The following is a 22,980-nucleotide window of genomic DNA, read 5'->3' as shown; positions in this document are numbered from 1 at the left end:
ACAAAGCTAGTTTAAGCCCCTCTACCAGCAGACTAAGTGAATTGATTGAAAGACTAAGTGATTGAATGAAAGAATAAAGTGAAAGTTCCTATCTAAATGGTCTTAATATGGAAATATCACCATAAAACATTGATAAATGGAAAACTGTGAATGTGGACTATATATAAACATATATTTATTATATTACATATTATATCACATATATGTTATATATAAAATAATAATGTAAAAATACTTAACAAGTTTACTAATGTGCATATCTAGTATTATTACATGTATATGGTAAAAATCAGACCAAAAGTTACAATGAGAAGTAAGCTTCCCTCTTGCTTCAGGCTACCAGTTTTCTTCCATAAGGGCAGTAAGTAGTTTTACATTTTGTGCTTCCAAAGAAATTTTCGATGCATTTGCTTACAATTACACACACATACAAACACACTCAAACACTATATTCACAGTTCTCCATTTACCAATGAATTACAGTGATATTTCCATATTAAGACATTTAGATCTGACTCATTCTTTTGAAAATTTAAAGGTTACAGTGTAGTCTATCACATGTAACCCTTATGACTAATGGTTCTTACATAATTAAAAAAACAATACTATACCCATAGAAGGGAAATATTTCATATTCCAGTACTGGTATTTGAACTGGTGTCTTGCATGAACTCTTGCTTGGCTTTTTTTATACAACACTGATGCTCTAACACTTGAGCCATACCTTCATTTGTGGCTTTTTGCTGATATTTGGAAATAAGTTTTTTGGACCTTTTTTTGGCTCAGCTGGCTCCAAACTTCAGTTCTCAGACCTCAACCTCCTGAGTTACTCCTGAGGAGTATAGCTTTGAGTCCCAACATCTGGCCCCATCTAGGTTTTCTTCAAGTCTCTTGCTATTTTAATCTTGGATAACCATCTTTATTTTTTTACTACATTCAGAGTTGATAAGATAAATTATCTGGAGTAAAATTGCTAGATCAAAGGATATCCCTATTTTTAATTAGGATAGATACTTCTAAGTTATCCTTCAAAAAGATTTGCCAAATCCTACACCTATCACTAGTGACAGCCTTACATTTACATTTCTTCATTAGTTTACATGCAGGATAAATACAAAATGCAAATCTTTTGGTAAACTTACATGATCACAAAATTACCAGTATTATACTAGTAGCCTTTATGGTTTTGTTTTTGTTTTGTGCCAGTCCTGGGGCTTGAACTCAGGGCTTGAGCACTATCACTGAGTTTTTTTACTCAAGGGTCTGTCTACCAGTTGAGCCACTGCTCCACTTTTAGCTTTTTGGTGGTTAACTGGAAATAAGAGTCTCATAGACTTTCCTGCCTGGGCTGGCTTTGAACTGTGATCGTCAGATCTCAACCTTCTGAGTACAGGGATGAGCCCACTGGTGCTTATATATGTGGTAAAATATACCATATGCTGGTAAACCCAGGCTGTATTTTGTTTTCTTACTCAAGAGTCTTTAAGTGGGCTGGGGATATGGCCTAGTGGCAAGAGTGCTTGCCCCATATACATGAGGCCCTGGGTTCGATTCCCCAGCACCACATATACAGAAAATGGCCAGAAGTGGCGCTGTGGCTCAAGTGGCAGAGTGCTAGCCTTGAGCAAAAAGAAGCCAGGGACAGTGCTCAGGCCCTGAGTCCAAGATCCAGGACTGGCCAGAAAAAAAAAAAAAAAAGAGTCTTTAAGTGCTGTCATGATTTATTTGTTTGTTTGTTTGTTTGTTTGTTTGCCAGTCCTGGGGCTTGAGCATTGTCCCTGGCTTCTTTTTGCTCAAAGCTAGCACTCTACTACTTGAGCCACAGCACTGCTTCTGGCTTTTTTCTATATATGTAGTGCTGAGGAACCGAACCCAGGGCTTCATGTATACAAGGCAAGCACTCTACCACTAGGCCATATTCCCAGCCCCATGATTTTATTCTTTGATATTTATTTATATATTGTTTATATTTATAGACAGAATATTGTTTTGTTGCTCAAATTTGACCTTAAACTCCTGGATTCAAACAGTCTTCCTACTCCAGGTTCTGAATAGCTAGAATTACAAGTGCATGATGTTGTTCTCAGCTCTTTCTTTTGATTTTAGAAAGAAAACTGAATATAGTTAAATTTTCACTAACAGTGTAAAAAACTATTTTTATTAAATGACAAATAGAATATTTACATTGGTAAAATATGGTTATGTAGTTGGTACATAACTTTTTTCTGTAGGAAAAACTATAGTTTAAAATTTTTCTCTAGTGTATGCAAAGGGCAGTTTTATACTCATCAAATAGTAACAGATTAAACTTTTAAAATAATCTTTTGTGTTTAATATATAAGTACAGTTATAATTTAGTAACTGAGTGACAGACTGGCTTAAATGGACATAACTACTTGGACCACTTGTTTTCTTTCTAAACAAAAATTAAGAGAATTTAGCAGCACTGTGTATATTTTAGAGAAATATTTCTAAGTGTTGTCATTAAGGAATTACAATTCATTTTATAAAATAAAAACATGAACTGGTTTAATAGCAACTTGTAAGTAAAACTTCCTAGTTTCACAAATGTGTGTAGTATTGGGTCTTACAGCCATTTTCAGCAATTTGCACACATACATCCTTAGAGTCTTAGTGAAACATTTCTTTGAGAATGCATTTCTGAAAAAGATGTTTAAACAAAATTCTTATGTCCTTATATAGACACAAAATCTTACCCTAATCAGTGTGGAGTTACATGCTCGAACTAGAAGAGATTTGGAACCAGATCCTGAATTTGATCCAATCTGTGCCTTGTTCTACTGTATCTCATCAGACAGTCCACTCCCAGATACAGAAAAAAGAGAACTCACTGGTGTAATAGTGATTGATAAAGACAAAACAGTCTCTAGTCAAGGTAATGTGATGTTTATTAATGATATATATGCCTGTTTTAGTCTTTTAACAGGAAATTCTAGAAGAAATTCTGTGTTGGAGATCTAAACCAGGGAGGCCAGTGACTTCTTTCTAAAATGTTTGCTGAAGTGGGGATGGAAATTTTGGAAACTTTGTCCTATATTCATTATTTTTGTTTGAATTATTGTCAACTATGAGAAGTGGGCTAGGGTTATGGCTTCATGTTAGAACACTAGCCTAACACATAAAACTCTTAGGTTTTTATTAGTAGTACCAAGATAAGGAAAGGGGGGTGGCAATCAGAAGCAATATAACATAAAGCTCTATTAGGATACCTATAATTTGTTCATCCAGAATCCAAATGACTATGTACCTCTAGATGGGTGTACATAGACAATAGACCTATAGCTCGGGTAGATAATTTTCCACCAATAGATGTATTTTGCTACAAGTGTAGAATTTCTATTTGCCCTAGAAGGTTACTACTGTAAGTTAATGATTTATAAGTAATTTTCAAGATATTTGTATCTTCTAAATATTTATACTTTTGAATGTACATAGATTCTTCAAGTAATATACAAGGATTTTATGAAATACAAGTGTTACTTTACAATTTTAAATAGTAATAATAGAAATGAATTTGATCTATTGAGAAAGTGTTAATATAGAACAAAACCATATAACCATTGAAGTTTAATAATTTGTGTCTTTGAGGTGGCTCATAGCAATTCATGAGTTAATTACTGAGTTTTTGTGAATTTTTCAAGGTAGTCGATGTTGGGCTGGGTATGGTGGTTTATAGCTGCTCCACAAATGAAATAGAAGAATTGATGTTTGAGGCCAATCCTAGAAAAAAGATTTGGGGACGTGACTCAAGTGAAGCCTCTGAATGAAACTCTAGTACTGCGCCCAACCCCCAAATAAATAATTAACATATCACTTTGAATCTGTCATACAGTGTCATGGAAATAGGCAGGCACTACAAACAGGATCTTTTTTATTTCTTAAAGAGGGAATTGTTGAAACATTTTCTATCATACTAGTCATTAAAATATTCTCTGTTAAGCAAAGTACTCCTTATTAGGAAGGCCATACTCAGAACCAAAGTAATAAAATTTCTTTGCAGGTGATATGTTATCTGCAGAATATTGTGAATATAGGTTTATGAGAATAACTGAAAATGAGAAATTTGAATTTTTGTTTTATTAAACTAAACTAGAAAATTAGAGACTAGAATAGTTAGGAAATTTTTCAGGAAGTTGGGTTTATTATATTTTTACTTTGGTGAATGCTTAATTTGAAATGTTTTAGTAGTGCACTTAAAGCAAGTGTTAATATTTTATATAGTATTTACATAAATAATAATACCCATTTTATTTATTTCTTAGATATCAGATATCAGACCCCATTGCTTATCAGATCTGGAATTACGGGACTAGAAGTAACATATACTGCTGATGAGAAGGCACTCTTTCAAGAAATTGCAAATATAATGAAGAGGTATTATCTTTTCTAATTTTTCTAGTCTTTGTTTCTTCAGTCTTGATGTTGTTGCAGACAATATGGGTAAATATTTGAAAGAGGAAGCAAATCTACTGTAAGCTTTGAAAGTAGAGAATTAGCTCTGCAAAGATTTTATACTCAACCTCAGACCACCATCAGTGTATAAGAGATGATAAACAATTTCCTATTTTCAAAATTGACAAGAGGTGAAGAAGGAAACATACTTGCTTACCTTCTGATGTCTTAGTTGCATATTAGGATGATTTTTGAATGTTTCTGAAATAATAGAAAACTATATGAATGTTACATGGTATAATTTATTAAATAAACTTCTATCGTGGAGCCAGCTGCTGTTCAGTACTATTTTGAGTGTTTTGTTGACCATTTGATCTTGGTTGATAATAAAATGTTGTCAAAGTTTATGAAAAGGGTATTTTAAACTATTAATTTTAAAATAAAATGTCTCCTGTACATTTCCATAAAGAGCAATGCATTTTCTTCTAGAAAGGAAAAAAGAAATCATTTTTACTATTTATAGCACTGATGACTAGATAAGGTGCCTATCCACTTGAATCTTTTTTTTTTTTTTTTTTTTTTTTTTGGCCAGTCCTGGGCCTTGGACTCAGGGCCTAAGCACTGTCCCTGGCTTCTTCCCGCTCAAGGCTAGCACTCTGCCACTTGAGCCACAGCGCCGCTTCTGGCCGTTTTCTGTATATGTGGTGCTGGGGAATCGAACCTAGGGCCTCGGGTATACCGAGGCAGGCACTCTTGCCACTAGGCTATAACCCCAGCCCAATCCACTTGAATCTTGACATTGTCAGTTCTATCTTTTATCTTCTTACCGAGATTGCATCAGTATGTCAGATTCTTTGAGTGCCCACACTTTTATTATGCAAAAATAGTGTCTGGACTGTTTAACTTTGGCCAATCATTTTGTGCCAACAGGTTCCTATAGTTTGTATGTTTGTTTTCTCATTGGTGGGTATAGTCCCAAACAAAATTCCCTACCAACATTAAGTATTTCATCCATTATTTACAAGTGGAACTTTCTTAAGTGTCCACACAATACCCATTGAGGAAAATCAGGTAAAACTATTAGAGAAGAAAACTGTGTAAATATCAATTTTTATTTTATTTCTATGATGTTCCTTATGTAATCTAAGCAACAAAAGTATTGTTGAGCTCATAGATGTTGATGTCACCTTACTCTATTTTTGTCTTGAGCAAGTTACTTATCTCTAAATTTTTGTTTCCATATCTAAAAAATATTTGTGTAATTTTACATTTTATCCAGTCTCCGCAGTTTAAATATGTTATTATTCCTCCCTTTTGTTTTTTCCTGCAGTTATCTATTATATCTTATCTTTTTAACTTCAGAATTATTTTTCAAATTCCTTCCTTTTTTCTCATTGCTACTACTCTCTAATCTCATGTTAGTCTATTAAGACTAAGATAAATCTAAGTTAAAAAATGAATATGCACATTGTATCAGAAATTTGTTTTAAACAACTATGCATTTCTTATAAGAAAACACAGTCTGTGAAATCTATTAAAAGAAGCATAGTAAAACTCTTTTGCAGTTACTTACAAGCAGTAAGAGTTTATAAAAATGTTTTGTTCTTTTTGGCTGTACTGGAGTTTGAACTCAGAGCTCATACTTGCTAGGCAGGCACTCTACCACAATAGCCACTCTGCCAACCCAAAATAAACTTTAAGTGAAATTATTTTTAAATCATTATTTTTAAAATTGTATTTAATCAACTCAGTTACTACAATGGCATGAAGAGCTGACAAGAATAATTCTTAAAACAACAGGATGTTTTATGAGTCAGAGACTTAGAAATTAGAGCTATCTGAAAGAGTTAAATACAAATGGCTTAAAGTCATTGGCAACTTTATGATGTAATAATACTTAGAAGTAGTGTGCTAAAAATTCCAGGAATCCAAATGCACCTATGGTAATCACTGGACACTAGGTTGAAGATAAACTATACAACTTGTGGGTGGGGATGGGGAGGAAAAACTGGGAGAGAGAGAGGAAAGGGGTGATATCACCCAAAAAGAAATGTACTCTTTACCTGACTTACGTAACTGTAACCCTTCTGTATATCACTTTTGTAATAACAATACAAAATTTAACTTCAAAAATATTCCAAAATCTTCTCTTCTGATGAGAGTCAATTGTTATCACCCTTAGTACTAAGCAGTCAATTGGGTTGTTCTTTTTTGTATGTGAAAATCTATCAAATCTCCATGCCTGGCAAACCTTAGAGCCATGTGATACTTTTCCCCAAATTTCTCAAATTTAGCTTTTATACAGTTTTAAGGTAAAAAATGTACTGGAATAGAGGGAGTCCATCTTTTACTGCCCTAAGAAGTACCTATAGGGCTGGTAATGTGGTTAGCAGTAGAGTGCTTGCCTAGCATGCACGAAGCCCTGAGTTCAATTCCTCAGTACCACATAAACAGAAAAAGCCAGTAGTAGTGATATGGCTCAAGTGGTAGAGTGGTAGCCTTGAGCAAAAGCAGCTCGGGGACAGTGCATAGGCCCTCAGGATTGACAAAAGAAAAAGTATCTGTAGAAGTATATCAGAGATTGGCATACTGGTTTTAAATACAAGTTTAGTGATTTATGATCCATTTTTATGCCAGAGGTAGTTTGTAGCAGTAAATTAATATAAATCTAATACTCCAGACAAGGGCTGAGAAATGGGTGCTAAGTGATATATTTGAATAAGCCACACAGCCTCAATTAAGAATAACATTGTAGGGGCTGGGGATGTGGCCTAGTGGCAAGAGAGCTTGCCTCCTATACATGAGGCCCTGGGTTCGATTCCCCAGCACCACATATACAGAAAATGGCCAGAAGTGGCGCTGTGGCTCAAGTGGCAGAGTGCTAGCCTTGAGCAAAAGGAAGCCAGGGACAGTGCTCAGGCCCTGAGTCCAAGGCCCAGGACTGGCCAAAAAAAAAAAGAATAACATTGTAAATCACTTAATGTTTGTGATTCATTCTGCCCCTCCCCTTTTTTGAGTACTGTGGTTTGAACTCAGGACCTTGTGCTTCCTAGGTAGGCACTCTCCTACTTGAGCCATACTCCCAGTGTTTTTGTGCTTTAGATATTTTTCAGATAAGGATTTGTAATTTTTTTAAATCCTTCTACCTACTACTACCCATGTAACTGTGGTCACACGCGTGTACTACCATACCTGGCTTGATTTTGATGAGGTCTCAGTAACTTTGCCTGACCTATCCTCAATGATCTTCCCAACCTCTAACTCCCAAGTCACTGGAACTACAGTAAGACACTATACTCTTGTCATTTGGTTTTTACAAAGAATACAATAATCAGCCAGGTGTGGGGGTACACACTTATTCCAACGCCTGAGAAGCTAAGGAGCATCATGAGATCAATGCTAGCCTAGACTTAACTACATAGTGAGACCTCTCTCAAAACACAGTATAAAGGAATGATTCCAAAGAATACAGTAATCACAGTAATTTTGAGGTTCTTGATTGCATTTCTGTAGTTTTTGCTCTCAAAGCAAATTAAATGTATAAGCTCTCAAACTTATGTTCTCCTCTACCCTACAGTTTTTCACTTGAAGTTTCTATTTATTTTCCTTTACAACATAACCAAACATTTCTTCATGAGAGTCAAAATGTAGATTATCCTGAGGAGCCATAAAATATCTCACACATTGAATTCAGTTTGCCAGTTCAACTCTATTAGTGCAACTCTGTAACTACATGATCACATTTTTCTCCTAGATTTTGGTGCTTACCTTCCCTACTTTCATCTTATTCAGTTAATACTTTAATTAACCATTAAGTAGAATCACCTTCCTCTTAAGTTAAAATGACAGATCTGTCATTACTTAGACAGTACTTTCTGTGAGAACCAAATCACTAAAATTAAGTGAGAGAAGGAAAGTTTTAATATTTTTTCTCAGCATTAAAAATATTTAAAGACTGGAGAAGTGGCAACCAAATGACCTAAAGGATCACCATACCCATATGTGTCCTCATATTTCACTACCCCCCATAAGAGGGGATGTTCTCAAGCACTGTCAAACAAATAGACAGTCTTAGCAAAACTGCTCATTTCACAGAAGAAACTGAATACCTATTCCCACTTGTATAAAAATTCTGTAGGTGCCATTGTATCATCCTCTTAGAACCAATATGGAATACAGATTTTCAGTTTTGCATCTCTTATGAATAAACAATGCTCCAAATTAAAGCTTTCAAATGTTGTATGAGCCTTATTTAATTTTGTTTTTCCTTTAGATATGATCCTGATATTCTCCTAGGATATGAGATTCAAATGCATTCATGGGGCTATCTATTACAAAGAGCTGCTGCCTTAAGTGTTGACCTATGTCAGATGATCTCTCGAGTACCAGGTATGTAAAAGTCAGGAGACTTTTGTGGTTCAATGACAACACAACTTATAAAGTCAATTAAGACAGATTGTTAAAGTCAATTAAGACAAATTGTTAACACAGCTTTAATACTGTGTTAAGTCCTAGAGATGTCTCCATTATAGGAAATTTTTTTTTTTTTTTTTTTTGGCCAGTCCTGAGGCTTGGACTCAGGGCCTGAGCACTGTCCCTGGCTTCTTTTTGCTCAAGGCTAGCACTCTGCCACTTGAGCCACAGCGCCCCTTCTGGCCGTTTTCTATATATGTGGTGCTGGGGAATCGAACCCAGGGCCTCATGTATACGGGGCAAGCACTCTTGCCACTAGGCCATATCCCCAGCCCCCCGTTATAGGAAATTTAAAAAACCAAGAGAAAAGGAAAAATAGTCATCTCACTGCTGTGTATGTTATTTCCATATTCAATCATTTTGCACGTATAAGCCTTTTAAAAAATAACTTCATACACACTTCATTTTTTATGCTTCATCATAAGTATTTTCTGATCTTATGAGATAGTCCTCATAATCATTACAAAGCTGTATAATATTTATTTGACTTCACATAACCATAATTTTATTCTTTTCCTCTGGCTCCATTTTTTTGTCTATTTGGTTAGTAAGGAAGGACAAGAAAGGTAGAAGAACACTATAAACTATTGATTTTTGAGTACTAGGCTAAAAAAATAACTACATGAATTTTGAAGAGTACTTCCAAAGAATTTATTCTGGTTGAAAGGCAATAACAGCATATCAAAATTACTTATAACAAAGCACTTTCTTAAAAATGTTTTCTTTTTTTCTCAGTACTGGTATTTACACTCAGGGCCTTGTACATGGTTAGGCAAGTGCTTGGCCTCCAGGCCTTTTTGCCTTAGTTTCATTTTTCATAGAGCCTTATGAATTTTTGCCCATAGCTGGCTTTAAACCTTGATCCAAGTTTATGCGTCTATGCCTGACCCCAAAACTTAAATTTTTAACTATATACTACAAAATTCTTAATAAGTTTGTTTTGCTGGATTTCCTGAAAGCCTGAATAAAGCAAAGTAACATATATAAGGAGGCTAAAAGAAAAAGTACAAAATTGAAAAAAAATAAGGGCTGGGAATATGGCCTAGTGGCAAGAACGCTTGCCTCATATACATGAAGCCCTAGGTTTGATTCCTCAGTACCCATATATAGAAAAGGCCAGAAGTGGCGCTGTGGCTCAAGTTGGCAGTGCTAGCAAAAAGAAGCAAGGGACAGTGCGCAGGCCCTGAGTTCAAGTCCCAGGACTGGCAAAAAAAAAAGGAAAAAAAATCAGAAGGCCACCCTAGAGAAGTTATGACTTTAATAAAAGGTCTTAAATGTTCGTTAATTTAAATGGAAAGATTCTGAGTAGAACAAAGTAACATACTTTGGGGAGGTTAAAAGAAAATTTGAAAAAACCTAGACTACCTTTGAGAAGTTATAATTTTAATAAAATATTCTAAATGTTTGTAAATTTAAGTGGAAATGTTGAAACTATAAGATCCAAGGGAAAATAAATACTTTGAGCTTTGTAAAAGCTTTTTTTTTTTTCTTTTTTTTTAGGTCTGAGACCAAGTCTGAACTTGGTTCCTGATGCTCTCACTCACTAGCTAGTGTTCTGTCAACTGAGCCATGCCTCCAGCCCCCAGAAATCATTTTTTAACTTTGGCTTTTATCTCGTAGCTTCAGTCTTTTTTGTGGCAGGAAATATCTCAGCTTTTTAAAATAACTTTTAGATAGATTTAGGAATTTTTAGAAAAGGCAGCACTAGTGTTCAGATTCAATTGTTACTTTAACTAGTTGTAGCAGGTAACTTAGGTTGGAAGAGTGATTTAAAGTTCATATTGTAGGCTGGGATGTCATTCAGTAATATAGCACTTGCTTAGCATTCTTAGATCCTGGGTAGCATCCCGACTACTACAAAAATGAACGAAATCCTTTCAGAATCAATGCTGAAACTATTTTTATTAAGAATTAAAGTATTGTATTGCTTGAGTTCAAATTCTGGCTTTGCCACTGTCTAGCTATGTAATGTCAGCAAGTTACATAAGCGATTCACACCTCAGTTTACTTACTTGTAAAACAGTGCCTGAGAGCAGAATAACATACATATTTTGTCTAAAAACATTATGTATGTTTTGGGGGAACAAAAGGCAATTTTAAACTGCCTCTTTAGCATAAAGAAATAGAATAGGATTAATAATAATGTTTTTGAGGGAAAAGTAATCCTCTTTTAAAATAGTTGAATACAGTGATCCCTCACCTATCGCAGGAGTTATGTTTCAGAGGGCACCCCCTCACTCCCAACAAGTGAAAATTCACCAAGGAGCAGCAATATATTTATTTCATTATTTACATATATAATTATTTTTTGCCAGTCCTGGGGCTTGAACTCAAGGCCTGAGCACTGTCCCTGGCTTCTTTTTGCTCAAAGCCAGCACTCTACCACTTGAGCCACAGTGCCCCTTCTTGCATTTTCTATATATGTGGTGCTGAGGAATCAAACCTAGGGCTTCATTTATCTGAGGCAAGCACTCTGCCACTAGACCATATTCCCAGCCCCTATTTATATATTTTTTAAGGTTTTATAAACCCCACTCTCCTACATACCCTTCCCACTCTCTTATTAATTCCTACATTCTTATAAACACTTCATATGCTTTTACATACGTTCTACACTCTTAAACCTATGGTAATTTTAACATGTAAAATTCTATATGGGTACTCACCAGTGAAATATACTATAACTTGAATGGTGAAGATCATGATTTATGTAGCTATTTAGTACTGATGGTGATGAATGAGATGAATGTACTGCACAACCAAGAAGAGCATTCCAACTTTTCTAAAGACACCACTTCATTAGGCACTTCATCAGGTGGTGCAGCATCGTCATACTGGGCTGTAACTTCTATTTCCACTAAAAGCATAGGCATAACCGATCTCTTCGTCCAAGTGATGAAAATAGCTATGGGGAGTTGCTGGTGCTACTTTTTCTTCTGAGGTGGTTTTTAGAAATGACATGCTACTCTCGATTATATTTACTGAATGCAACAAATGAAGTATCTGGGAGTCCAATTCTTCAGCTACTCGCCAACGTTCTTTGGCCATTCCAAACATGGTTGCAAGATGATTGTGTTAGGCCTACCTCCTCCTCTTCTCCAACCTGTAGTTCATCTTGATCCTCATCCTCTTCTTCACTTGCTGACTTTGTTTCTTCCATATTAAAAACTTGTTTAGGCTTACAGCCCCTTTCCTCAATGATGAATTTGAACATGTCTTTCATGTACTCCTTAACTCTGGCTTTATCTACAGAGGCAGCCTCTCCATGCAGAGAAACATTCTTGAATCCAAAACGTCTTTGAAACTTGTAAAACCAGTCCTTGCTGGCACTGATAGGGTTGGTCTGGTGGGAGATGCCCTTAACAGCCTACTTCTGCCTTATCATCCTCATCTTCATCCTCATCACTATCATGAACGTCTTTCTTGGCCTTCATCTGGATGGTTTTAGTATCCAGTGAGATACTCTTCTGCCTGCAGTCATTTATCCACATGGCCAATGCAGACTACTCTCTCACAATGACCTTATTGTGGGAAGTGACCACCCACTGTGCAGTCTTGTTAAAAGAACTACTACTCTTCTCAGCTTTCTTTAGCAAAGTTATATAGTGAACAATAGATTTGTTGATCTCATAATGGTGGCCTACAGCCACGTAGCTTTTGCCTTCTTTTAACATGTCAAGAAGTTCCATCTTTTCTTTCATGGTAAACATCTCTGTTTGGCACTTGGATTCACTGTCAGAAGCCTTAGAATGTTTGGTGCAGAATGTTTGGATGGCATCACAGGGCTTGAAATAAATTCAAACTTTTACAAAAATTTCAAAAAAACACTGCAGAGCAACACTATGCACAGAGGTCAGATGATGATGTGAAGTAGACAAGGAGAGATGGCTGAATGTATGGGCACAGTGCAGAAGAGCAAACAGACCAGTGCTATAGTAACTAAGCCAATCAGCATCCAGGATACAGAACACAGTGCTGTGGTTGGTCGCCTTTCGTTCCATCAGCCAATAGTGTGCCAAGTAGAGTCTCACGTTGGCAAATTTGCACAAGCAGTAGTGGCATACTGCATTTCCATTGTGCACATTCCAGTATTCATCCACTGATGAAATACATACTCTATTTTATGTCAGTTTGATATTCTTTTAATATGTTTGAATTGTTTAAAAAAATTAGGCAAAATAATTAAAATCGTTATTATATAAATTCCTATATACTGCAAAAACCCTTGATAAAGTGAAAACTCTACAACACAGAATTTTACAATATAGTGAAGGATAACTAATATATATTTATGAGTAGAATTTTCCACAATATAAAATGAAACTTTCTGTTAATATTTTAAGAGAAATAATTTTGATAAAAGTTTTTAGAATATAGTAGATATAAAATGGCATTTTATTATTTCAGCACCTCTAATGAACAGCACTTATATATATATCTAGTGTTATGCAGAAGAAACATTTTAATTTCTATTTTAATTCACATATAAGACAATAGACTCAGGGCTTGGGGATATGGCCTAGTGGCAAGAGCACTTGCCTCATATACTTGAAGCCCTGGGTTCGATTCCCCAGCACCACATATACAGAAAATGGCCAGAAGTGGCGCTGTGACTCAAGTGGCAGAGTGCTAGCCTTCAGCAAAAAGAAGCCAGGGACAGTGTTCAGGCCCTGAGTCCAAGGCCCAGGACTGGCAAAAAAAAAAAAAAAAGACAATAGACTCAGCACCATGTTTGTTACGAGGAACTCTGGTCTAAATTTCTTAAAGCTAAGAATTTTTTATCAAATATTCATAGCATTGTTTAGATTAAAAGGTATCATTTAGCTAGCCACTGGTGACGCATGCCTGTAATCCTGGCTACCCAGGAGGCTGAGAACTGTGAATCATGGTTCAAAACCACCCCGAGCAGGAAAGTCCATGAGACGCTTACCTCCAGTTAGCCACCCAAAAGCTGGAGATGGAGCTGTGGCTCAAGTGGTAATGTATAGACTTGAGCACAAAATCTCAGGGACTGTGACCAGGCTCTGAGTTCAGCCCCAGGACTACCACAAAAACAAAACAAAAAATTATAATTTATTCCTAGGAATTACCAGTTTAACAGTGTACATTTTTCATGCTAAAACCAAAGAAATGATATTGTATTGGGTGTTACTAAAAGTAGCAGAAGAATTAATTTACCAAATCAAAGAGAAAAGAGTTTATTACTTAAATACACAGTTACCCTTCCCATGTCCATGAATTCTGCATCTATGGATTCAGCCAACTATGGATCAGAAAAAAAATTTAAAACTGTGTAAGCTCTTTTCCTTCCATTATGCTTTAAATAATATAGTATGACAACTATTAATAACATACTTGGTGTTGTAAATAATCTAAAAATTACTTGAAATTATGGCTATGTGTAGATTTTGTGCAAATATTAGGCCATTTTACATAAGGGATTTGCGCTCCTGTTTTGTTGTCTGCAGGAGATCCTGGAACCAATCTCCTACCCAATCTCCGTGCATAGGACAACAACATATAATATATAAAAGTGGAAAAGAGTGTGATTTCGGGTTGCTTTCTCAAATTTAAGAAAAATTTTACATGTTTTTATTAGTCAAAATAATGAGTATACTCTTATTCTAACATAAAATAGGCTGTGAATTGTCTTTCGCTTTTAATATTTATCTTTATTTTTTGTCTTTCTCACGTGGCATAATTTGCTTGAAATTTTGTTTTCTGTGAGTCTTGGTGTAATCCACATTCATTTCTATAGATGACAAAATTGAGAACAGATTTGCAGCTGAAAGAGATGACTATGGATCAGATACAATGAGTGAAATAAATATTGTTGGCCGAATCACACTAAATCTTTGGAGAATCATGAGAAATGAGGTAAGGTATTTTATTTAAAATTTTTGAGTAAGACCAGATCAGTATGATAATTTAAGCATTGTACAGTTAATGTATGGCTTACTGTGTAACTTACTCTTTTGTAAATTATTTTAATTATACTTAAATTGCAAAATACCATTTTCTACAATGGAAAACTATGGAGAAATTACTTTAATATTATTAATGCTTTTTCCCCCATGTATCTAATTTAACAACTAAAAGTCTATAATGTGGCTTATGCCTGTAATCCCAACAATTAAGGAGGGACTGCAGGCTCAACTCCATTCTGGACCCTATCTCACCAATTAAAAAGGAAGAAATCTATAGCAATAATAAATGATTATTATACTTGTGTTCATTATTATACAATTTCATCAACATTTGCTTGTAAAGCTGGATTAATTTTACTTGGCCTTACTGATTTGTTACATAGGAAAAATTTAGACTAAGGAAGGATTTTCTCATACTAAGTACATTTAAATACTGGACCAAAGACACATTAGACACAGAAAATAAGAGCAGCATGCAGTTTAGAGGGTATGTAGGCCCGGATAAAGATTTTTGGCTGAATAATACCTGTTAATATCCTGTTATTTTTAATTACTTTGAGAAATTGTTATTAAACAAAATATCTATATTACCCTCTTTCTCTGAGTAAAATGTAATAAAATACCTACTGGTATGTTTAGATTTGGGACTGAATAATATCCATTAAAATGTTGATATTTGGTGGTCTGGGAATGTGGCTTATTGGTAGAGTGCTTGCCTAGCATGCGTGAAGCCCTGGGTTCGATTCTTCAGTTACACATAAACAGAAAGAAAAAAAAAAGTTGATATTTGGAGGAAAGCTCATTCCTGAAGTACTTCTCTCTCAAACTAGTTTCCTGTATGCTTTGTACTTCTCAATCCTTTTTCACTGTGATCTTTCTGAAAATTTTAAAAACATTTGACTATAAAAGCATGCTGGGAATATGGCCTAGTGGCAAGAGAGTTTGCCTCATATACATGAAGCCCTGGGTTCAGTTCCCCAGTACCACATATATGGAAAATGGCTAGAAGTGGCGCTGTGGCGCAAGTGGCGGAGTACTAGCCTTGAGCAAAAGGAAGCCAGGGACAGTGCTCAGGCCCTGAGTCCAAGGCCCAGGACTGACAAAAAAAAAAAAGCATGCCCTTATACATTTCTTTGGGGACATGATCACATAGCATTTGTATCAGATAAGGAAATGCATTATTTACATAAAATTCAAATTCCCTCATTTTTACTTATATTTCCTCTTTGTATGGTGAGCCTAAAGTTATGCTCATGTTGTATCTCATTTGAAAATGTCCACTATATGAACCTGCTTGAAGATAATTTTACTATTTGTATTCTTCTTCAAGTATTATCAGAGCATAAGAGTCAATGACTTCAAAATAATTCCTAATTATATTCCTAATAACAAAGGTTATACAAGACACCAAAATTAGAATGCATTTGATGTATATATTCCATTATATGTTTCAAAATTCAATCTGATGTTGCCTGAAATGAAGATAAATATATATGTCAATATGTATATGAACACATATACAAAAATAATTTATTGAATGTTAGTTTCAGAGATCTTTTCATCTTGAGTATCTAAAAGTCAGCAATAGGAAATCTGCTGTGAACTTAAAGTAACAAATTAGTATATTTTCAAAGTTTGGGACCTTCTCTAATTCTTACTGACCATTCAAAGTGAATGATTTTCTCTAATTTTAGTGTAATTATTGGGCATTTCTGATGTTTATTTGTAAAGGAAAAGAATTGAGAAAGCTGTAAACTGGATAATTTACGCCCTTGCCTACTTGGACCAAATTACATTCTCTTGGGGTTATTTTGCCTAATATGAGTATTCCTACCATTTGACAATCCATGAAATCTTGAATGAACTTTAGAGGAATACTGTCTTACATCTCATTTGTCTGGAATCTCAGATACTTCGAGGAAAGACTGATTTTAGACCAGCTTCAGCAAAATTGTTGACACAACCGAAATCTCAAAAGCAGGCTTGACATAGTGGCACAAACGTATAATCACAGTTATTAAGAGTCATACCACAACCAACTACCACAGGTCCAAGGCTAGCATAGGCAAAAAGCACAAGATCCAATCTGAAAGATAACTGTAACAGAAAAGGGATATGGCCATGTCTCAAGAAGCATAGCATCTGTCTAGCATATATAGGCCCTAAGTTACCCCCCCCCCAGTACTGCCTTGTTTCTCTCCCCACAAAAAAGAAATGAAAGTAAAATCCTTCTAAGACATTGTTGTATGCCTCAGATCTAGTATATACTTGAAGGATATCTTTTTTCTCCTGTGCCTACTTTTAGGTTTTTTTTAAATATACTGAGTTTTCTCTGTCTTTCAACATAAAATTTTTGCCATTTGACCAATGACATCCTTAGTCATAAGGACAATTTAAATTATTTACATCAGGAAAATAGATATCCTTATTCTCTCATCTATTTTTTTTTTAATATGTGAAAGTAGATGGGGTACTGTTTGAAAGGAAGAAAACCATAGGGAGCCAAAAGAAAGGACAAAAGGGTAGTGACAAGGGTCTACATATGATCAAAGTATGTTACATATGATCAAAGTATGTTACATATGCATATAAAATGCTCTAATGAAGCTTGGCATTTTGTATAATTAATATGCAGTCGTAAAAATTCTCAATATTTAACTGGATTTGCTTTTAATCATTGACAGACTACCTCTTAAATAATATTTAATAGATGTTTATTAACTACTTAAGTGAAAAAACATATGGTTCTTTCCCAGAACACTACATGTAGGAGCTGTAAGGTTCACTGAAAGGAGACCACCACATGGTTCAGGCAGAAAAGTGTTTACTGTTGGCCTGAATAAGATAGAGGGCGCAGGGGGTGCAAGGGATGCAGGTGAAGAGAAAAGGGGAAAAGGAGCAAGAGGTGGAACTAATAATTGAGATTAACTATATAGGGAGAGGGCAGGAAGGAGTTGTGGCCACAGCGATGACTTCAAAGCCTGGGAGACTTCCCATTGCTCCCAGGTGTGCCCTTACTTGGGTGCTGTGCAGAGACTTCTGGGGAAGGGGCCACATGTGCACAGAGGGATAAAAGGGAGGGGGCCATTTTTCCAGGCAGACCTAACAGACCTTCTGGACTCAACTTAATCTAGGCATTTTAAGAATTTACCAGGTTGATTGGACACCTTGACTCAGCTCAGCAAATACTGAATGCCATCTCTAGTCTATAAATTGGGGTTCTAGTTTGAGATAAAATAGGAGTAGTAGCTGGTTCCGCTGTTGTAATGGGCTGGAAGATGGACTATATATTATGAAACCTTGGTAGGTGTACCAAAAAGAAGCAGAAATGCCAAAGGATAGCAACCAGGCCCTGAGTTCAAGCAGTACCGACACCCAAAAAAAAGTTGGTAGCTAAGTTGGCAATAAGAATCTGTGGAAGTTCTCTTGTAATTGGTTGAGTTTTCTCAGTAAATTAGGAATCACTGCTGTAGCTAAGAACAAGAATTGTGGCAAGACCTTTTGAAAAGTATAAAATGATTGTTAAGAGAATTTCAGAGGAAAAAAGGAAAAAAGTGCTGGTCAGCATTAAAGACATTAAGATTTGCATCAGGAAAAAAGTTATACTGGCATCTATGCTCAGATTTACAGATGCATGTACAAAGTGACAGAGGGCTAGATTTCACCATTTGAATATTTAGATCTTTCCATTTCCCTTAGAAATATTAATGGTCAATGTTATCTTTCTATTTTGTGTACATTTTTCCTTGTATTATCGCTCATATCTTCTCTCTTGTCCTCCTTAGCTGTATTCTAAAAAAGCCTTTTGGGTTTACTCTGCTCATCACTAACTTGATTTTTAGTAAAATATTTGGGTGGCTATTTACTGCTTTCATTGTGGGTATTCATTCGATTCTTATTAGTAATGTTACAATTCTTCCTCATCAAAATCTATTAACTTTTTACTTCATTTTGTTGCCTTATCTGCCTTTTTGTAGGTGTGTGTGTGTGTGTGTGTGTAAATATACATTGTGACATATGGGGCTCTTCAGTGTTGTTATTCTTCAGATTTTGTTATTGAACAGATTCTAGCTAAAACAATTGGGAATCACTGCACTAAGATTAATATTCAACTCCTATTTCATACTTCCTGGATTGTAGAAAAATAAATATTTTAAAATTATAATGTGAAGTAAAAATGTAAAGTACTGTTTTATGTATTCCTCACAATCCCAAGGTTACCTAGGAATGAGGACTAGTAGTTCCTTAATTTCCATTTTGCATTGAAATCCCTGCTATTGTCTGACTTACAGTTATTTCTGAGGAATGAGATAATCTTGAGGTAAATGTATTACCTTGGGCCCTTTTTATTTTTATCATCTTTTAATCTTTTGATTTTGAAACTCATTTAAATGGCTCTATAATGCTTACGTGCTAGTATTGATATGATTTTTTAGAGCAAGATGAATGTCTGCAGTCCTCCAATGAGTTATCTGAAGTAATAACTTAAACTTGAATCTGTAGTACCATTTGTCAGTGTATTAAGAAGAATTAAAAAGTAAGTGTGGTGAGGTTAGGGACTTCAAAGGAGACCACCACCTTCCTACCTTATATGCATGAGACCCAAACTTTGACCTCCAGCACCATAAAATAGGAAACAAAAAATTACCTTGCCTAATAGTGCTTTTCTGCCACTATTTGTATTTACATCAAGTGTAAAAAGAAGTAGTAAAAAGCTGGTATCTTACCAACTACTTGCAAGGTAGAAAGACGGGGACTGAGGTTTAAGTCCAGACCAGGCTGAAGTTAGAATGCGAAGCTGAACATCATGACTCACATCTGTAAACCTAGTTTGTCAGGGAACAGCGGTAGAAAACTGAATAATTTGAGGCCAACGTGGACAGGTTTATCCTGAGACTCTATCTGAAAAACAAACTTTAAAAAACCAAGATACTCTGTGTGCCTCAAGCTTGAAAGCAAATGAGAGGCCATGAGTTTAATCCCCGGTACTGGGGAGAGAAAGAGGGCAGTACTGTGAGGTAAAGAAGAAAGAAAGAGAGGGAAGTGAAAGGGAGGGGAAAGGAAGACTAGAATGAATCTCTTAAAATAAGTAGTGAATATTTTTGTCCCATAGGCTCTACATAGTTTTAAACTAATTATTCAGTGCTGGGGATATAGCCTAGTGGCAAGAGTGCCTGCCTCGGATACACGAGGCCCTAGGTTCGATTCCCCAGCACCACATATGCAGAAAACGGCGCTGTGGCTCAAGTGGCAGAGTGCTAGCCTTGAGCGGGAAGAAGCCAGGGATAGTGCTCAGGCCCTGAGTCCAAGGCCAAAAAACAAAAAAACTAAACTAAACTAATTATTCAGTTGTAGCACAATAATTTTTACAATTATCTTTCATATCTACTATGAAATGTTTTAAATATTATTAGAATCTTTTAAACCAAATTTTATACATAAATATAAGCATTACTGTAAAGGTGTCTTACTCACTTTTTTGTTGTTCTTAAGGTGGCTCTAACTAACTACACCTTTGAAAATGTGAGCTTTCATGTTCTTCATCAGCGTTTTCCCCTCTTTACCTTTCGGGTCTTGTCAGATTGGTTTGATAACAAGACAGATCTATACAGGTAATGTTTTACAAGTTATGGAAGTATATATTTTCTACAGTAAAAACGCATAGACTTGAATTGTTTTATGACTGAAAAATGCATTTACTCTCTGCTACAAAAATTACAACAAGGAATATGTCTTAACACAAAGAAAATGCCCTTGAGCAATTTTACCACAACCAAACCATCCAGGTAAGTACTGTAATTGGATTATTAATATTACTTTTTGCCAGTTTTAGAACTTAATATAAATGGAAATGTTAACGGTCTGTTCCTTTGTGTTTGACTCCTTATTCCATCCATATTTCCTTCATATCTTTATTTTATCCCTAATTTTAAATAATATTTTTACTGTCTATCTTATTCTGGGGTTGGTTTTTTTTGTTTTTGTTTTTGTTTTTGTTTTTTATTACTGAAGACTTAATTCTCAGCCAGGTGGTGGTGGCTCACACCTGTAATTCTAGCTACTTAAGAGGCTGAAATGTAAGGATGAAGGTTCAAAGCCAGCCTGGGCAGGAAAATCTGTGAGACTCTTGTCTCCAGTTTACCACCAGAAAACTGGACCTGGAGCTGTGGCACAAAGCAGTAGAGCACATGAGCAAAAGAGCTCAGGGACAACACCAGGCTCTGTTTCAAGCCCCATCATCCACCAAAAAAAATGCTTTCATTCCCTTTTTTTCTGGCCTCGACTGTTTCTGATGAGAAGTCAACACTCATTATATTTTTCCAGTGTATACAGTTTATTTTCATTTCTAAGATTTCATGCACAGTTAACTACTATTGGTTATTACACTGTATAAGACTTAACAATGGAGACAAAGGGAGTTTCCTTTGTAATTTGATGTTTCTATTCACTTGAGGCGTAGGAATGGGCTTTTTCATCATTTCCTACTCTTCCCACAAATGGCAGTTGATCTTTGCTTTATTTCCACTGCCAAGGTCTGGACCTTGGCAGGTTACCTAACCATTCTCCAGAGGCAGACAATTTTTGCTTCCTAGTTCTTCCTCAGTAACAGTGTTCCTTTGTTTAGGATCTATGACAGGAAGGCTCCCTGGCCCTCCTGGTGACTCTTGTTTGTTACTTAGTCCCATGTTTATGGTTGGAAATAGGACTGTATCAGGCCCCAGTTGTTTCCAAAACCCCCAAGTTAGACAGGACTCAGTCTCTAAACTCTGTTTTTTATGCTTGAGTTTAGTTTTGTCTAGCTTATGCCTAACTGTAGAATACAAACCTCCTAATACATGTTTTAGTTCTTTAGTTTGATACAAATATTAACAAGAAGGTATCTCTCTAGTATTGGCAACCATCCAACCCTCTAGAACTAACTGATCATTTCTCCCAAACTCAGTTCCAGACTAGCTACTTTGTAGTAGTGTGTTGTTTCATTGAGCTTATTTTCACCTCAGTCACTAGGAACTTTCATCTAACTTTTTCACCCCAACTCTTGTATTTCATAGCTCCCTTATCTCTGGTCCCCCGACTCATAATTTCCAGCTAGAAATTGCTTGAACTCTTAAGTTCTTCCTATTTGGCTTACAAGGACAATTATGTTCTGCTTAGACTGTACCATACCACACTATGCTTAGGAAATTGTCTCCCAACTGAACAGATTCATAACTTTCCCTTCTCCCAGAAAGCAGTCTTACATTTCCTCTTGTTCATTTCCCTAAACAGTTACCATGACTCTTATCCTGCCAGGAGAGAGCTAATCTAGGATCAGTTACTCCAACATAGTTAAAAATTCTTTCCTCTTAGTTTAAGTTAAAGATAAATAATAAAAAGCTAATAAAACTGGGATGTCACTCAGTGGCAAAGTGCTTGCCTAGCGAGTGCAACGTCCTAGTTCATTTGGCTAACAGGTAGGTGCTGATGTAGTAGGCTTCTAACTTTAGACAAATTACCCTCTTAGCAAAGGCTTCAGTTTCATTATCTATTTTTTTAAATATGATTATTAAGGTGTTGTACAGAGGGGTTACCACTTCTTAGGGCAGGTAATGAGTACATTTCTTTTTTTGGACAATGTTACACCTTCCTTGTCCATACCCAAAAGTTACATACTTCATCTACATAATGTATTCTGCATAATATGATTGTATTTGTTAACTCTTTCTCCCTTTCTGTGCCCCCCTCCTTTTGTCCCCCTAAAAAGAAAAAACAAAAACAACACCATTACCAATAAAACATGTTTCTATTTCTTGAATTTGTTTCAATATAATAGTACTTTAAATGTTCTGAGGACCTTTGGGTTCTTTCCCTCCTTTAGTCTGTTTGTGTATGAATGCCTAGAGTTCTTTTTAGTTTTTTTTGTTTTGTTTTGTTTTGTTTTGTTTTTTTTTGCCAGTCCTGGGCCTTGGACTCAGGGCCTGAGCACTGTCCCTGGCTTCTTCCCGCTCAAGGCTAGCACTCTGCCACTTGAGCCACAGCGCCGCTTCTGGCCGTTTTCTGTATATGGGGTGCTGGGGAATCGAACCTAGGGCCTCGTGTATCCGAGGCAGGCACTCTTGCCGCTAGGCCATATCCCCAGCCCCTCTTTTTAGTTTTTAGCTCATGTAGTTTCTTTATCCATTTTACC

The 22,980-nt window shown here is 35.8% G+C and overlaps 1 protein-coding gene across 7 annotated transcripts in view; it reads left to right on the top strand.

Annotated features, from left to right (window-relative positions):
- Rev3l (REV3 like, DNA directed polymerase zeta catalytic subunit) overlaps positions 1-22,980 on the top strand; it is a 146,041-nt gene that overhangs the window by 100,766 nt on the left and 22,295 nt on the right. For all 7 annotated transcript variants that reach the window (XR_007212086.1, XR_007212087.1, XM_048353922.1 and 4 more), the window contains 5 exons: positions 2,704-2,896; positions 4,284-4,395; positions 8,687-8,802; positions 14,645-14,763; positions 20,307-20,425. Coding sequence is in view for 5 of the 7 variants with exons in the window: in XM_048353922.1 (XP_048209879.1) it covers positions 2,704-2,896; positions 4,284-4,395; positions 8,687-8,802; positions 14,645-14,763; positions 20,307-20,425 (659 nt within the window). In the remaining 2 variants the exon portion in view is untranslated. The remainder of the gene's footprint in view (positions 1-2,703; positions 2,897-4,283; positions 4,396-8,686; positions 8,803-14,644; positions 14,764-20,306; positions 20,426-22,980) is intronic.

This window comes from Perognathus longimembris, chromosome 9, assembly GCF_023159225.1.
Source record: "Perognathus longimembris pacificus isolate PPM17 chromosome 9, ASM2315922v1, whole genome shotgun sequence".
Lineage (NCBI taxonomy): Eukaryota > Metazoa > Chordata > Mammalia > Rodentia > Heteromyidae > Perognathus > Perognathus longimembris.
The sequence above is the reverse complement of the archived record's forward strand: the minus strand, read 5'-3'. Positions and strand labels throughout refer to the sequence as shown.